The sequence below is a fragment of the Rhinopithecus bieti genome, unplaced genomic scaffold (genome assembly GCF_001698545.2).
Source record: "Rhinopithecus bieti isolate Rb0 unplaced genomic scaffold, ASM169854v2 scaffold_1530, whole genome shotgun sequence".
Classification (NCBI taxonomy): Eukaryota; Metazoa; Chordata; class Mammalia; order Primates; family Cercopithecidae; genus Rhinopithecus; species Rhinopithecus bieti.
The window spans coordinates 2,692,873-2,711,554 of NW_016803808.1; the positions used below are offsets into that span (position 1 = coordinate 2,692,873).

Consider the following 18,682-nt stretch of genomic DNA (forward strand, 5'->3'; position numbering starts at 1 on the left):
AAAACTAAGGAAACCAAAGTTGGTCTCTTTTTTCTTTTTTTGAGACCCGGGTCTTGCTCTGTCGCCCAGCCTAGCCTTGACTTCTCAGGCTCAAGCAACCCACCTCAGCCTCCTCAGTAGCTGGCACTACAAGTGCACACCACCGTTCGTCTAATTAAAAAAATTTTCTTGGAGTCTTTCTCAAAGAAGCTATTCAAATGAAAGTATATTTATTTTTATACATGTTTCTTCCAGTAAGCTTATGTTTGACTGTACATAAGAAACAGGAAAAAAAAACAACAACCTGTAATTAAACTGGTGCCAAGATTAACCAGCAGCCTCCACTGCTAGTTTCCCATTATTACAGGCTGGGTATCCCTTATCTGAAATGCTTGGGAGCAGAAGTCTTTTAGACTTTGGATTTTTTTTGTGTTTTGGAATATTTGTATTCTATTCACTAGTCAAGTATCCCAAATCTGAAAATCCAAAACCTGAAAAGCTCTAATGAGCATTTTCCTCCAATGTCATGTCAGTGCTCAATATGGTTTTGCCCTGTGTCCCCACACAAATCTCATGTCAAATTGCAACCTTCGGTGCTGGAGGAGGGGCCTGGAGGGAGGTGACTGAATCATGGGGCCGGACCTTCCCCTTGTTATTCTGTGCTAGCGAGTTCTTGGAGATCTGGTGTTTGAAAGTGTGTACCATCTCCTCCTTTGCCCTCTTCCCCCAGCTCTAGCCATGCAGGACATGCCTGCTTGGGTTTCACCTTCCGCCAAGATAGTAAGCTTCCCGGGGCCTCCACAGCCATGCTTCCTGTACCACCTGCAGAACTGTGAGTCAATTAAACCTTTTTTCTGTACTTATAAATTACCCAGTTTCAGGTAGTTCTTTCTAGCAGGGCAAGAACAGATAAATACAGTGCTCAAACAGTTTTAGATTTTTGGATTTGGGACACTCTCAACCTGCACCATGAGATTATACTCTCTTGGTATAAATTATTTAAAAACAAATCCCAAACTAGTACATAAACAAGCCAAACAAACCTATCAACATACACTTATAAACACAAACACAGGCAATACACAGACACCAGGTAAAACAGGGATGGTATTTCCAGATGGTTTAATCATGAATGGCAGTAGGCAGTGTAGGAACAAAGTTCCAAGAGCACGATAAATCTTGGCTTCTAGCACAGGATCAACCTTTCATTTCATGGTGTACATTTCACAATATTAAACCCCCAACCTGGTTTACATGATTAAAACCACGGGGAAAGGACAATGTTTCCAGGAGCAATGACTTGCAAGCACACCCTTGGGGCTACGTGGCGGCCATCGGCAGCTTCAAAGTCCAATCCACAAAGCACAGGTTTTCAAACCTTTACCTCTGTGTACAAGAAGGTACGTGGAACTTTAAAAACGTGTGTTCCCTTATCTGTGTTGAACACTCTTAATGACGATCAGTTTGGGGGAGACGTACCCCTCCCTAATCACAGGTAGGATCACTTCCCAAATCAATGAAACGGCCGTCCTCTTTTGTGTCTTGACTTCAGGTGTCCGGCTGAACGACGGAGTCTTTTCCTTTCTTGTCGATGCAGTTTCTCAGCCTCCTGTTGCTTCTTCTGCTGTTCAGACTAAAAGAGAAAATTAAATGAGTGGAGGGAAACAGAGAAAATGCTATACCTCTTTTCTGGTAACCGTCAGGATGCCAACAGTACTGCCACCAATCTCAGACCTGCTGCCAGGAGAAACGCTGCCCACAGGCTCCAGGGGACATGGTGGGGCTGCCTGGACTCTGCTCTGACAAATGCTACCCTGGCAGAAACAGCAGGACCAAGGCCAACTTTCACCATCAATGCAAAAGCAGAAATTCTGAACCCCAGGCAAGAGAAGGGCCTGATAGACCAGTCTACTACAAAGTAGGAGACTGGTTTTTCAACCAACACACTCACGACCACTGTGTTGTTTTAAAAGAGCCTACAAAAGAGCCACCTTGAAGATGATATCACTTACAGAGTGTCCACTTTCCTTTTAGAGATCTTTGTTTACAAACTAGAGCCATTCGTTTATTCCCACTGTTTTTAAAAACAAAAGAAAAAAATACTTAAATGTACTAAAAGTACATTATTAAAACACTCATTCATAGAACTTGCTCCCAAGAATTTTTAGCTGTTTCCCAAAACTCCACCTCTCCTTCCTTAAAAGCAGCAAACTGCTCTCATTAATCACTGATGAAAGCTAGGCAGACGATGCCCAAGTTCACAGCTGCAGTAAGCATGTGGACTCCCGGGCTGATTGCTGGAAAGGTGCTCACTTTTGTTCTCAATGCTCATTGGCTCACATGGGAGCTGGAACTCCTCCCTACCCATCCCTAGCTCCAAATGGTTTAACTACTTTCAGCAGAAATCCTTAGAAGATTATCAACGCAGAAGCCACAACAAAGTAAGAGTTATACAGTTTTAAAAACACATTTGATGGTTTTGAAAATACAAACTCCTGAATGTAAGGCTCGAAAAAAAAAAAAATTCTTAGTGGTGGAACTGCACAGATGGTAAACTGAGAAAGCACTGTCAGGGGCCTCAGTTGACAAAGTGGAAAAGCATCGCCTTATGGACACCCAGGGAACCTGCTTCACTGGGATCTGCATTTTCTTTTTCTTTTTCTGAGATGGAGTCTCGCTCTGTTGCCAGGCTGGAATGCAATGGCACACTCTCAGCTCACTGCAACCTCCGCCTCCCAATTCAAGTGATTCCCCCGCCTCAGCCTCCAGAGTAGCTGGGACTACAGGTGACCACGCCTGGCTAGTTTCTTTCTTTCTTTTTTTTTTTTTTTTTTTAGAAAGAGTCCCCTCTGTCACCCAGGCTGGGGGGGCGTGGCGCGATCTCTGCTCACTGCAAGCCCTGCCTCCCGGGTTTACGCCATTCTCTGCCTCAGCCTCCCGAGTAGCTGGGACTATAGGCGCCCGCCACCTCGCCTGGCTATACTTTTTGTATTTTTAGTAGAGATGGGGTTTCACCGTGTTGTCCAGCATGGTCTCAATCTCTTGACCTCGTGATCCACCCACCTCGGCCTCCCAAAGTGCTGGGATTTCAGGCGTGCACCACCGTGCCCGGCCAGGATCTGTATTTTCTACATACCTAACACAAAACATGCATCTGTATGTTACCCTTGAGGAGAAAGTCTCCACATTCACCTCTTGTGGATATTACCCAATCTTCTAAAATTAAACAGTTGAAAGTGAGAGAATAGTGGGGGAGGAAAGCAATTTGTAATGTCAAAAAAAAAAAAAAAAAAAAAAGATGCATTTCTCCTATTCTAAGAAGCTCTTAAACTGGGTTTCTGAATAATTCTTTAAGTCCCTTCTCTGATTATTACCATTCTTTGACTGTCTTTTCAAAGTAAATCCTGTCCTGTGTATTCTGAAGTGCGTCCCAAACTCCTCCACTGTGCTCTGTCTTGGAGGGCACCACCCGAGCCCAGGCTGCTGCCTGTCCTAACCACGGCCACCACAGAACTGCCTTCCTTGTGCTCTGCTTCCTCTCAAATACCCCTTAAGGCAACTCTCCATGCAACAGCTGGAGGATTTAAAAAAAAAAAATAGAAATACTATGTCAGTTCAGTCCTGTGCTTACTGAAACTGTGCAAAGTTTGGTCCTTTACCAAACAATCTCACAGCCCTCTGCTCACCTTTGAAGCACTTGCCACAGTTCTAATGACATCATTAGAGGTATATATAATTTTTACCCACTGTCTCTCTCTCCCAATAGACTGAGAACTGTGGTGGCAAGAGCCATGTCTGTCCCTAGCATGAAGCACAGGGCAGGCATCAATACACACGCATTAATGGAAAACTCAGAACTCCTAATACTCCCCAGCTGAGCAAGTGATGACATCAACAGGAGCCCTGTATAGTGAACCAATACCAGTTATTCAATATTTTGCTTCTTCATGCTAATCAGAATTTATTTAAAAAAGGTTTCTTCAGGCCAGATGTGGTGGCTCACGCCTGTAATCCCAGCACTTTGGGAGGCTGAGGCAGGCTGATCACAAGGTCAGGAGATCGAGACCATCCTGGCTAACACAGTGAAACCCTGTCTTTACTAAAAATACAAAAAATTAGCTGGGTGTGGTGGTGGGAGCCTGTAGTGCCAGCTACTTGGAAGGCTGAGGGAGGAGAATGGTGTGAACCCGGGAGGTGGAGCTTGTAGCAAGCTGAGATTGCACCACTGCACTCCAGCCTGGGAGACGGAGCGAGACTCTGTCTCGAAAAAAATAAAGAAAAAAAAAAAGGAAAAGAAAAAGTTTCTTCATATAATTTTGGAAAATGATGTGCTAAATACAGATAAACAAGGTGTGTTGGAGCTTCTAAGTTAAGGCACCTTCATGAGTCTTCAACATGGACATCAGTCCAAGGTTTTTCCCTTATCTGTCTGATAGCAAAAGTAATCTTCCAGGGTCACTATTTACATCTCCTGGAACACATGGTGGGAAGCTCTGCCAGACTTTCTCCACCAAGGTAGGAGCTTGGAGAGGAGCTTGTAAGCAGTGGCTATTGTTCTGCAGACAAATTTCCATGCAGAAAAAGGACTAGGACTAGCCTCTCTCTCACGGCTTCATCGGAAGGCCTTGCCGCCATGTGGCGGATCCAGGAGGATCTATGGGCCCGTTAGCGCTTCTCCTGGGTGCTCCTGCCTCCTCTTCCCTACTACTTCACCACAGCCCCCAGCACTCCTGTCACAGAGGGAGGAGAAGGACAGGTGCAGACAGGCACACTTGTATCAGCAACAGCCTCAGGCTTGATGAGGAACTGTACTAAATGGAATTTTAAAATTAGATTTGCGACTGAATCACAGTTTTACCACTATACAATCTTAAACGACATTAAAGCATAGATTTTTTTCTCTTAAATTTTACCGAAATTTTAGGAGATACATATGCAAATATGGGAAAAACTCAAGATTCTACCTGAGCATATCAAACATGCAGTATAAAAAGAGACTTCTATGAACAACTGCCTGAATAAGTAAAATTTACTGAAAACCTGAACTCAAGTAAAACTGATTTAATAATTAAAATGTTTATCAAGTAAGGAAACAAACACATCAAACATTAATTGACACATTCCTCAAAAACAGTTTCAAAGCCTCTGCCTGATTCAGTTATGAGGCCATAACTTAATTTAAGCAATTCTTTTTTTTTTTTTTTGAGGCGGAGTCTTGCTCTGTCGCCCAGGCTGGAGTGCAGTGGCGCGATCTCCGCTCACTGCAAGCTCCGCCTCCTGGGTTCACGCCATTCTCCTGTCTCAGCCTAATTTAAGCAATTCTTAACACTTTTTTTATAAACAAAAATATAATTTTGGAGCCATCTTATTTTCATTTTACTACAAATTTTAAACTGATCTTCAACTCAGTTCCTTCCAATTTAGAAAACAGTGGGAAAAGGCTTGTATTTTCAGGTTTCTGCAAAGTAGGTGCTCACTCAACCCAGCAGAGGGGCCTCTGCAGGAGCTGAGGTGGCTGCGCTGCAGACCTGGGATCCTTCCAGGCTGTGCTGCTCCTGCCCCATTTGACATCATTTGAGTTTCAGAGGGAATCAAGGATTGCTTTAAGGTATAAAGAAAATTGATAAGAAATTAGGAAGAGGCACAATGAGGTCCCTCCGAATGTGTATTTGGCTGATGTAAGTGATAAATGTAAGAGGGCAAATTTGCTCTCAGCAGACAGAATTAACTGAAAAGCTTTTTGCACTTAGAATAATGAAGTTTTTAAAATTACTTGGCAAGCCTCCTGATGCAGGTTGGGAAAATTTTAGAGAAATCAGAGAGGAATAGGTACAGGATGTGACGAGGTGGTTCTCCAGAGATGATACACAAATGACCAATAAGCACATGATAAAATGCTCAACTCATTAGTCATTAGGGACTGCAAATCAAACAACACACCACTCACATCCACTAGCATGGCTATAATAAAGATGACAGACAGCAACAGGTTTGGTGTGGATGTGGAAAACCTGCAACCCTCATATGCTGCTTGGTGGGAATGTAAAATGGTGCAGCCACTTTGGAAAACGGTCTGACAGGTTTCTTAAAAAGTTAAATAGCTACGCTGTATGATGCAGCAATTCTGCTCCTAGGTATAGACCCAAGATAAATGAAAACACATGTTCATGAAAAAATTTACACATTCATTTTCATATCAGATTATTAATCACTTCCCCCAAAAGAACACAACCCAAGTGTCCCTTAAAAAAGAATGAATAGCAAAATGTGTTATATACATACAATGGTATATTATTCAGCCATAAAAAGAAATGCAATTCCGATGCAAAGCTACACCATTGAATGAATAAACCTTGAAAACATTATGCTCAGTGAAAGAAGCCAGTTACGAAAGACTTCTCACATTGAATGATTCCATTTGTACGAAATGTCCAGAACAGGCAAAGCTATAGAGACAGGAAGTAGATTAGTGGTTGCCAGGGGCTGGGGGATGAAAATATGGGGGTAAATGCTAAAGGGTATAGGGCTTCTTCCTGGGGTGATGAAAATGTTTTGGAATTACATAGTGTGATGGTTGCCCAACTCAGTGAATACACTAAGAATCACTGAATTATACACTTTAGAAGGAGCATATGGTCTGTGAATTATATCTCAATTTTAAAAAAGAATAATCTCCCTACTATTGCTTAGGAAAAAAAAAGGGGGATGAAATCTTTTGTCATTCTATTTGGTGACTATATTGAAGAGGACTGACTACGAATGAGAAAAAATTTTTTTGAGAAATACAACTGGATCCAGTTAACAGTAAATATTTAAGCAGCTTACTCTCCCTACAATGTGTGACAGGCATTATTACCAGTGGCTAAAAAGATGGATCTTATAAATCAATTTAGGATAGGATGACCACCAGCAGAGGAATTTGTCTTCTAAAATGATAGTATCTGGGCAAGCTGGGTGTGACTGTCACGAGGTATCAGAACTCACCAATTCCCAGTCTTCTTCAAAGTCTACATACATGCGAGGTAGCCCTACATCCTTAGAGGGTCAGGATGGGACTTTTGCTTTACAAGCCACACCTCAGGCCACAGAGCGATCCAGAAACCAAGACAGCTGGTTCATCTCCAACAGAGCTAACTCTAGGGCCACTAAATCCCTGTCTCCCTTGGGACACCAGTGACACTCCTGGTTCTGCTGTAGTCACACACTGTGCTCTTGGCCCACCAGGGGCTCTGGTTGCAAGGAAAACGCTAGAACAGGGAACACAGCTTCCTCAATAGGGGGGAGGTGTGAGAAGGCTGGTCTTAGGACACACACACAAAATACTATTGAAAGCCTATTATTCTTTTGTGAATTAAAAAATAACAATAAAAGATAACTCACCCTCTTTAATGTGAATGTCAATTGTTTGCTGCCAACAGTGGTATCGGATACACTCAATGTCCCATTTTTTGCTTCAATTTTCAAACGATCTTCAAGGGTTTTGCTACGGGAAATTTAAAAGAATGCCACATTAATCAAAATTATGTTTTAATTTACTATTTGAAACAAGTTTTGATTAGAATTGATTGCGAAGAAAAATGTTTACACACGTAAATGAAAGTATCATTCACTTAACACAATAAATTGAAAGAATTAGGTGCACTCAAATAGTCATTATTCATATTCCAGAGACAGACTATAAAACAATGGCTGGCAAAAACACCCACTAATTTAATATCTTAAGTGGCAGTATCCAACACTTCAATGCCTGCTACTGTTCTTACTAAAATCAATCATATTTCTGAAGACCAAATGCAAAGAGCCATCTACTTCTGAAGCCTGTAATTGATCATAATGGTCAATGGCATTTATGATATAATGATATATTTAAACAATACACAAATTAGGTATATGAGTATTTTAGCCACTCGTCCACCTTTTACAAAGGAATGAGCACAAATTAAGTCCTCCAGGTCAAGTCACAGAGAAGAGCTATGATAATTCTTGTTTTTCCTTCACTCAGTCTTAACTCAGTAGACTGCAAGCCATCATCCCACAGCATGAACAGCTTGAAACATGAATCTGTCTGATGACACTGAGAGAAAACAAAAGCAATTACACTTTGGGTAATTCTACCTGATTCAGCTCTAGTTACTGCTATCTCTCCAGGTATCTTTCCTTCTAATTTCTTATTTGACTTACTCTTTCTGACATACTTTATCCCAAATTTAAATCTCATTTCTTGATCACATTTTCCAAATTTTTCCAGACTCTCTTTATATAATCTGTGTCTCTGTTACAGTCTGCTGTGCCCTGCATTTCACTGTTATCTGTATAATGAACACAACCCCACTCTGCTTTCCAATACAAAGGTTAAGTACGAATTTTGTACCCATTATATGAAACTTCACTGCATGTTATAATAATTTTTTATTATAAACTAGAACACTGGCCCTTTTTGTTAACCTGGTTTAGAGGGAAATAAACTGAATTAAGCCTAATGATATATATTTTCAGTATGTTTAAACAGTTACTCTAACTTTTCTAGAAATGGCTAAAGCAATCGATTCTTATTCCCCTGATAAGACTGAGAGAGATGAGATGGAAGACAAAACAAAGAATATGGTTCTCTTCTGTTCCCTCCTCAAAAATAGTATACTGCATCTCCTGCCCTCCCTGCCCCAAATCACATTCAACGCAGCCCTTTAAAGTAAGGGCTAAGAAACCTGACTGAAGAAAAAAAAAAAGGCTGAACTGTGTGAAAGGGTCTTCTTTTCCCTGAAATATGATCTTTGTAACTAACTACTGAGGAGAACACAGCTCCTAAATGATCCCCAAGACAAAGTGATCCTTCTTTGAAATTCTGAAGCTAATGTTTGATGTTCACACCATGAGAAATTTATCTCTAGTTTACAACTTGTAGTAATGTACTAAACATACCTTCTTTATATAATTTGAGACATAAAGTGGTTAGCATAAAAGTGGCACTCTTTTCTAAGCAATAATGTTATTAAGAAGCACTTTTAAAGTACTTTTCATCTTCAAAGTTCTTTATAGACTAACTAATTAATCCTTTCAACATCCCTGAGACAGAAGTATTTATCCTTTATAGATGGCAAAGAAGGGAGGTAAGATGTGAAATGATTCGCTGCAGGCCACGTAAGGATTCAGTTCTAAGCCGGATTCCAATTTCAGAATTGCTGGTTTCCAGGCGAGTGTCAAACCACACTTGATTTACACAGTTTTGTTCAGGAAACTTGTTCATTAAGTATTCTCAATGACAAGCTTCCACATGACAAACGGAATGAAATTAAGATTTAGGTTAGCTTTTTTTTTCTTCTAACAATTCAAAAGTAAAGTGTAAATGGACTGTAGTGTGCATGTGAATTATGTGAGCCTCAGCAAATTCCTCAACCTGCTCATTTCATTCTTCTTTCTTTTCATAGCTATAAACTCTGAAGTTTCAAAGTTAACAGGGCTGCTGTGCTAGGGAGTAGCCATTCTTTTATTCCTTGCTTTCACTTAAAAAAAAAAAAAACGTTAACAGGAATTCCGAATAACTATATAACCACTGAGAGAAGATGGTATACAGAAAACACTAATTTAGGAAGAAAAAGACTTTTCCAGTCAATTGTGGGCAATTATTACTCTGTTAAGAATGACCTTACTTCCTCCATGATAGGGCATACACATTCTGGGGTTTCTCTCAATGTACTTTCAATGTGCACTTGTAAAAACTTGTTCTGTCTAGGCTATTTGGAAAGACAAGCTGAGTTTTGGAACAAGCCATGGCAGAAGATCAGACACAGAGACCATGTGTGGAGATTTCTACATTAAAGAAGTTCCACTTCCCTCCCTTTGAAAGTCAGTTTACTGAAAGCGTTTGCTAACCAGCAGTTCCACAGCCTGCTTCTTGAGTGTGACTTTGGTCAGAGATGACCTAAGTAGACACTGCTGTAGGAACACCTGAAAACTCCTTATTGAACAGAAAAACAAAAGGCAGAACATCACACTGCATGCGCTTCTCAGCATGTTTCTTCCAGGACACTGGCAGGTGGCAGAGGAGGACTGCAGAACTGGCCTTCCCCTCCCCTCCTCTGCCCTCCCCACACCCCGCCCCTACTTCTTTTCCCTGCCTAGGCTTTACTTTAGGTCTGACGGCCATGGGGGACTTTTTCATTGGTTTATAGTAAAGGATTCTAGGGAAAATCTAATTGGAACAAGTAGATAAAAACAATCCCCAAACTTGTGATTGGTAAGAAAACAGATATAGGCTTTACAATGTTAAAAGTGGGTAGAATTACTCAGTATAGAATGCAGAAAGCTCCCAGGGGAAGAAACGAGATTATTAGTATATTTATCTTAAAATAAAAAGGAAAGTGGGCAGAAACTACAAGGAAGAAAATCAAATTAAATATTTAGATGCACCAGGAAGGCTGACTGATTTACTTTGGGGTTTTGAAATACGAACACACGTGCACACACACATATTTAATTAAAACTTAATGCTCCTCAGATGAGAGGTTTTGAATCTAGCTGCAGGGAAGGGGCAGTGTAGGGGGTGGGGGTCATATTCATAAAGGCCTGTGCTTCAGGACAGAATTGAGAAGAGTTAATTAACTCTAATTAAAGGAGCCCCCGCTCCACAGTCTATACCGGAGGGAATAAATTAGAAAACGGAGAAAGAGAATCTGCAGATAAAGGATTAAATATTTTTTAAATTTAAGTACTTTGCTTTAAATAACTACCTCAGACAGATATTTACATATGCCATAAAGTTTACTAAAAACTTTATTTGAATGCTTTCTGTTTCCACGTATTGCTTCAAAGGCCCTATTTCAAGAGACTGAAACTCAGGCAACCATCAAATCTGATGCCTCTTCTATAGGCATAACGAAGATTTAAAAGATTCCTAGCGTCCGGCGATGCTGGGGTGGGGGAAACAGGTGCTCTGGCCAGAGTGCAAAGTGCTCAAGCCTTTTTGGAGGGTGATCTGGCAGTCTCTATCACACACCCCTGCTGATCCAGCAAACTCCTATTAGGAATATACTCTAAAGAAATACTTGTCCGTGTGCGTACATATTTGTGACTGTGAAAAGGGTAAAAGAAAAAGCAGCAACCTAAACGCCCACAGTTAGAGGAACAGTTACAAAAATGACAGCACATCCACCTTATGAAATATTTATGCAGCCAGAAGGTAAGCCTACTGTACTTATAAAGAAACACTTCCAAGACTTGCTGTTAAATGAAAAGAGCAAGTTAAACAGTATAATTAGGCTGGGCACAGTGGCTCATGCCTGCAATTCCAGCACTTTGGGAGGCTGAGGCAGGAGGATGTCGTGAGGCCAGAAGTTCAAGACCAGTTTGGGCAACAAAATGAGAACCCAACTGGACAAAAAAATTTAACAATTAGCCGCATGTGGTGGCCTGTAATCGCAGCTACTCAGGAGGGTGAGGTGGGAGGATCATTTGAGCCCAGCAGATCGAGGCTGCAGTGAACCATGATTGCGCCTCTGCACTCTAGCCTGGGTAACAGCATGAGACCCATCTCAAAAAATAACATAAAGAGTATGAACCATTCACGTTAAAGAAAAAAAGCTACAAGTATAGACTTGTGAATGTGGACACATATAGGAGTGAATGTATTTCTTAAAGGCGAGAAGTATGGTGCGCACACAGCCATGACCTCAGGGAGGGAGGTGGGGGATAGGAGAGGCTTTAACCTTCAGTCCACACTCTGAAGTAGTACAATGATAACATGCCTACATAGTACTGAGGACATATTCATTGAGTAATACAAGATTCTCTTTTTAAAAATGTAAGTCTGGAATTTAATTACTTCCCAGATTAGATTTTTAAATGCTTATATTAAAACAAACCTACATTACCTCGGCTCTTATCCACTATCAGAGGAACGTGAGCTGAAGAGTAAAAACGTGCCATATTAACTAACAAAGTGGATAATGCTGCAGACGTGATAAAAAGCCCACCCAAAGCTACCAAGCTACCCGGTGAAGAAGATGAGCTCCCCAAAGGCAGGAACTGTCTTAAACAATTTCTAGGACCTACCACAGGGCATATGAAACCATTCAAAGAATGCTTTCATAAATGGAACTGAAAGGCTGCCTGGAAGCTAGTATTGACTACCCAAGAAGAGAAGTTATCCCCATCTACTGAAATGTGGAGAGTTTTCATTCTAAGGACTCTCTTCTTCCACTGTTCACCAACGCACACAGCTCCACTCCTATACCTTGCAGGTCACGGCTGCTCCAGATACCAGAAAAGGCTAATGTGCCCAGATTCCTGAGGCCAACAAGCATGGCCTTCCCAATCTTTCTACCTCTAACCAGAATTATGTCCCCTATGTCCATGCACCTGGAGTTCTTTCCTCCGTGTCTCTGAGGATGCACACCTTGTCTTTTCTGAGGCTCTCCTTACCTGGTACTCGGGCCCACTGCCACCCGGTTCCTTACCAGATGCTACTTTGTCAATTGACTCAATTCTCTCAATTCCTTACTATCCCCTTTCTGTGGCTGAGTCTTCTCTGCCTACTAACAAATCACGTCTCTCGAGTCTATAAACCGCTTCCCATCAAGTTATTGGCTTTCATCCCTTTCTTTCACCACCAAATTTCTTGAAAGACTTACCTACACTAACTGTTTATCGTGTTTTCTATCTCCCAGTCACTCGTCTCTCTACTGCAGTTGGTCATTTGACGGGACTGAGAAACAGTGCCAGTGAGGCCAGCTGCATACTGGCCTTTTCCCAGCCTTCGTGCCTGGGCTTCTCTGCTCCGCTGGGTGTCAGGACCACTCCCTTGCCTGAGACACGCTCCAGGTTTGGCCCTTACCAGTTTTCCTCTCAGCTTGTTACTGCCCATCTTCTTCTTTGTCTGCTTTCTAACAGAATTCTTAGTCCTAGGCAATCAGTACATCTGTGAAGTCTCTAAAATTCTATGCAAATACATCACAGGCATTTGTAATTTTCTCTAGAGAGGTGTATGGTATGGATTTTATCACAGATTCAAGTAAAATATTTGTTTTTCCCCAAGCTTCCATTCTTAGCCCTAATCTTACTCTATACAATGATAGTAAATCTCTTTTTATTCATGATCTTGACCACACAATAAAGGCTGGTATCTCTCAAACTGACATCTCCAGCCTCCTCTTCCTGGGCCTGATGGGCATTGCCATTGATTTACTGAATGTGACACAGAAGACGCATGGGCTCCATTTATTTAACGTGCACAAAACCCAGCTCATTACTTTTAGCCCTAAACCTACTCTGCATTCTGTATTTTTTACCTCAAGGGCAACATTGCTAGACATCTCCACATCATCCCTGACTATTCCCTTCTCCTTTGATATTATCAGGAACCGACGGTGGAGTTTGTGCCCATTTTTCTTTCTCACTCTTAGTCTTCTGGTCTGTCTGCTCCTCTCCACCCCATTATTCAGGCCTGTGGCCCTTCTAACTGGGACGATTCTAATAGTTTGAGAGCTGGTCTCTGGGTGTCCAGCTTCTCTGCACATTATCTTTCTAAAATGGAGATATTTTGCTAATGGGTTTCTGGGATTAGGGACTTTTTATGCCTATGCTTTTATTTGCTATAACAAACATGTACTGCTTTTATTATAAAAGTACTTATAATACTAGGGGAGGGGTTGGAATAGATTTGATCCCATTCATCTAAGCTGTTCAGATTGTGGCTTTCCAGTGCTTGCTCAGCCACCCCTTCAGGCACCCAGTGCTCTGGCTGCAGGAAGGCACCCCCCACCCTTCGCACGGCCCACCTGTGGCTGCGCTGTGCCTCTGCCAGGAATGCTATCTTTCCCACCAGCCCTGAGTGCTCCACTCTGCCTCTTTCCACAACCAGTTTCCATATGACTTCAAGGGCCCCCAAATTCAGCTCCTTCTTTCTTATGCTTCTTTCCCATGAATGCTTCAGGTACACAGGCCATGTCTTTCTTTCCATCCCCTGGGTCTAGAATGCGGGTCTGCTCGCACTGAGCAGTTGATAAATGCTTGATGAATGGGTGGTGGAGAGGCTAAGTGGATGAACAGACTCACAAACAACGTTAGCGCACTGTAAGGCATAAAAATACATGTCAACAGACACACGTTTATCTAAAGCCATGTGACCACACCAAGCAACGCAGACAGCTCGCTCAAGTCTCCAGTTACCATTCATGATCCACCTTTCCCTTTATAGAAACAGTTTTAAAGCTGGGCAAGTCCAAGTCAACATTTAAATAGAACACATTCAATCTGATGTTGTCTCTTGTTGACTGGCTTGCGGTAACTTGCAGAATAAACATACAGAGTCACTTTAGTTCTCTGAAGGATCATGGTTTAATGCTTCACTAAATACTCATGTAAATATTATCACTTATATAGTTCTCAAAAAGGATTTTGAACTTAGTGATATTAACCTTAGTAAGAATGTTTAACTTGGTGATATTTAACTTAGTAAGAATGTTTAACTTGGTGATATTTAACTTAGAATGTTTAACTACAGTTTATTCACATCGCTATGGTTTATTCTTAGATATAAATTTTTATTCCCTTTGTTTTATACTTCCATTTCCTACTACAGCCCCCAGGCAAAAGGAAGAATGTTAGAGAGATTAGTCAGACCGCCTACCCCCAAATCACAGCCTCCTGTTGCCGTGGTCACACTCAAAACAACTGCCCCCAGATTTTCCTGGTCAATGGCTATGGGGAAAATGAGTCCTTTCTCAGCAGATTTTGAAAGAGTAACTTCTGCGTTGCCTGATGTGTTGTCACGGCAAAGAAGATTCAACTTTCAGCAAGTATTTCTCAAGTGCCCACTCTATTCTAAGTACTTAATCAAGAACCAGAGATAAAGCAGTAAATAGAGCAAGACAAAAACAGCATATACTCAACAAATAAATTTAATCCACAGAACCAGAACAGCACAAACCAAGCAGGACTCCCAATAAAACACCTACACATAACAGCTGTATAAAAAGTGAGGCTGCACACACTGCTGGAGAATGTAAAATGGTACAGCCTGTGGACAAGTTTGCCGGTTTCTGAAAAGGCTAAACGTAAGAGTTACTATATGACCAGCAATTTCTTCCAATTCTTACACATAGATGAAAACATGCAAAACACATGTAAAACTGTATAAACCAATGTTCATAGCAGCATTATTCTTAACAGCCAAAAAGTGGAAACTACCCACGTGTCCATCAACTGACGAAGGAATCCAGAAACTGGTCTACACATACACCGGAATATTACTTGGTAATAAAAACAAATGGAGTGGAGTTGTCCCTTGGTATCCGCTGGGGAATTGGTTCCAGGACCTCCCTTGGATACTAAAATCCATGGATGTTCAAGTCATATAAAATGGTGTGGTTATTTCCATATAACCTGTGCACATCTTCTCCTATATGTTAAATTATCTCTAGATTAGTTATAATACCTAATACAATGTAAATGCTACATGCATAGTTTTTATACTATTGTTTAGGGAATAAAGTCAAGAAAAAAGTCTGTACATGTTCAGTACAGTTACAAATTTTTTCTGAATATTTTCAACCCATATTGGTTGAATCTATGGATGAGGAACCCTCGGATACAGAGGGCCGACTATACCAATAGATGCTACAACACGGATGAACATTAAAGATACTGTGCTAAGAGAAAGAGGCCAGTCACAAAAGGCCACACATCGTACAGTTCCTTTTACATGAGATGTCAGAATAGGCAAATCGATAGAGACAGAAAAGTAAACTACTGGCTGCCTCAGGATGGGATATGGGGTGATGTGGGGTGACTGCCCATGAGGCATGGGGTTTCCTTTTGGGGTGATGGTAATGTTCTAAAATTATGGTGATGGTTCCAGAACTCTGTGAATATACTAAAAACCAGTGAACTGCACGCTTTTAGTAGATTAATTGTATGTTACATAAATTATATCTCAAGAAAGTTATTTTAAAAAGTGAGGTTGGTCAGTAAAGAAAACATCTTCAAAAGCTATCAAGAACACTAGAGTTGACCCTCGAATGACATGGGTTTGAACTGTACTGCTCCACTTACACAGTTTTTCCAATAAAAGTTAACACCATTACTTGCCTCCCCTGCCTCCCTTCCACTTCCTCCTGTTCTGTCTTTGCCCCTGAGACAGGAAGACCAATCCCTCTTCTTCCTCCTCAGACTATTCCACATGAAGACAACAAGGATGAAGACCCACAATGATCCCCTCCCACCTAATGAATAGTAAATATATTTTCCTTTCCTTATGATTTTCTTAATAACATTTTCTTTCCTCCAACTTATCTTATTGTATGAGTACAGTATACGATACGTGGAACACACAAAATACGTGGCAATTGACCCCTGACTGTTAAAAATTCTGGTCACCAGTAGGCTATTAGTAACGTTTCCGGGGATATTCTAAGATCTAAGTCACCAGGAAGGTTTTAAAAAAAAAAAAAGTTTTCGAGAAATCAAAAGTTGTATGTGTTAGGTCTAGACTTTCTAGTGAAAATAAATAAGTAACACAAAAAGTTAAATGCATATATATATATATATGTGTATATGTGTGTGTGTGTGTGTGTGTGTGTGTGTGTATATATATATATCTTCTTTTTTTTTTGAGATGGAGTCTAGCACTGTTGCCAGACTGGAGTGCAGTGGTGTGATCTCGGCTCACTGCAACTTCCGCCTCCCGGGTTCAAATAATTATCCTGCCTCAGCCTCCTGAGTAGCTGGGACTACAGGCATGCACCACCACACCAGCTAACTTTTGTATTTTCAGTAGAGACAGCATTTCACCATGTTGGCCAGGATGGTCTCAATCTCCTGACTCATGATCCGCCCACCTAGGCCTCCCAAAGTGCTAGCATTACAGGCGTGAGCCACCGTGCCCAGCCTAAATGCACATTTTTTTTTTTTACTTTCCAGGGCATTGGCACTCCTAGCCCTCAAGTTGTTCAAGGGTCAACTCTACTAGCTTCTTTATTCATGGACATATCTTTTGTTAGTTCATCAGAACCAGAATTTTGAGGTGCTTCTGAATTCTAAATTGAAGGATTCATTACATCTGGTGCTGCAGATACTTGCTAGAAGATGGTGAAATAAAGATGAATAAAATACATCTCAACCCCAGAAACAATTCCACCAGTTCACTGATGTCCTCCCCACGCTTTTCCCCCTCCCACTTCGGAAAAAACACCTTCTCCTGCATGGAGAGCTGGGAGCTGGAGAAGTGCAAGGTACAGAAATGTACTGACCCCAAGCTAATACCTCGTCTATTCTGCCCAATCCTTCTACTCCACCTCAAGACTGCTCCCTTGGCTCCCTAAACATTCCAGTTATTCTTTTAAGACATCTCCTGTGACTGTCTATCATATTCCAATCCTGTGCATCAATACTTTGCCTAGGAATTCTCAAAGCAGAGAATTGCATAATTTAGAGTTTATATACAACCTGGGCTTGACACCTAGCTTGTTCCGCATGCAGACTCCTGACAACTGAAAATTATTCAAATAAAACTACCTTTTCTGGGGAAGGTTAATTTTTTTGGAGTGGGGGTAAATATAACATAAAACTTACCATTTTATTCATTTTTAAGTAGACAGTTCAGCAGCATTAAGTACATTCACACTGTTGTACAACCACCACTACCAACTATTTCCAGCACATTTTCATAATCCAACCTGAAACTCTGTACCCATGAAACACTCGACAACCACCATTCTACTTTCTGCCTCTTTCTACATATTTGCCTATTCTAGAATACCACTCTTTTTCATCTCTCAATTTTCCTGAAAAAGACTTAAAACTTCTGGCAAATTTTCCAAGTAACTTTTTCAATAACCAGGTAAAGTGAGATGGGATAAACATAACCGAGGTTCTAATTTTTTAAAATAACTTTGTGAAGAAGCAGAAAAGTTGTCATCTCCTAGCAACCACTGTCCAAAAGGCTTCAAACCACTGATCTGTAGGGCACAGAATAAGTATTTGTAGGTCAGGGAACCTCATGGGGAAGAAACAAGGACAAGGAAAGTGTGTGGCTTCTGCAGCTTAAAAGTGTTCCACTGACACTCATAAGGCTATCTCTACCCTGTATTTTACTGCATGTAAACTATACACCTCAAAAAGTTGTGACAAGTAAGTAAATCCCCTAGAGACCAATGTACTTCAACAGCAACACTCCCCTCAGGCCTCCTGTGTGCTTCCCTCACATCACCTCCCACACGGCCTTACCTCTCGCTTCCCTCGTCCCCTCCACCCTCTGCACCTCCATCATCCAAAGACAGAAATGTCATCTTTAAGGCGATGTGCCAGAGAGGAAAAGCAAGGGCTTGGCTACACGTCAACTGTGCGCTCAGGCAGCGCTACTCACTTCATCAGTTTCTGCTTTGTGGCAGAATCTTTGAAGCTTCTAAATTCTTCTCCTGCTTTGATCTCATAAAACTGGGGCTTTAGGACTGTCTGCTGGTCCTCCTTGAGTCGTTCCTGTCGCTTCACTTTTTCCTCCTGCTGGAGGAGTCTGCGTTGCTTCCTGACCTCTTCAACCCAGGCTTTTTCATCATCTGAACTCTCCGAACTTTCTGCATCACTCGGTTTTCCTTCCGGCTCTTCCTCCTCTTCCTGAGAATAAAAACAGTAAGCAGCAACTCCTTTCCCCCAGTCAAACACAGACCCCTTGTTTTCTCTGAAGCAGCAACTGGCCCATTAATGAGTGCCT

At 41.4% G+C, this 18,682-nt stretch overlaps 1 protein-coding gene and 1 long non-coding RNA gene across 7 annotated transcripts in view; one reads left to right on the plus strand and one right to left on the minus strand.

Annotated features, from left to right (window-relative positions):
• Nucleotides 1-1,075: 1,075 nt before the first annotated feature.
• NOL10 (nucleolar protein 10) overlaps nucleotides 1,076-18,682 on the minus strand; it is a 117,696-nt gene continuing 100,089 nt past the window's right edge. Inside the window, 3 exon segments of the mRNA XM_017853853.1 lie at nucleotides 1,076-1,612; nucleotides 7,360-7,462; nucleotides 18,338-18,585. Of these exon segments, the coding sequence (XP_017709342.1) occupies nucleotides 1,493-1,612; nucleotides 7,360-7,462; nucleotides 18,338-18,585 (471 nt within the window). The 3' untranslated portion in view covers nucleotides 1,076-1,492.
• Nucleotides 18,509-18,682, plus strand: part of LOC108516404 (uncharacterized) — a 77,818-nt gene continuing 77,644 nt past the window's right edge. For all 6 annotated transcript variants that reach the window (XR_001881819.1, XR_001881818.1, XR_001881816.1 and 3 more), the window contains exon 1: nucleotides 18,509-18,600. This is a non-coding gene — a long non-coding RNA (uncharacterized LOC108516404). The remainder of the gene's footprint in view (nucleotides 18,601-18,682) is intronic.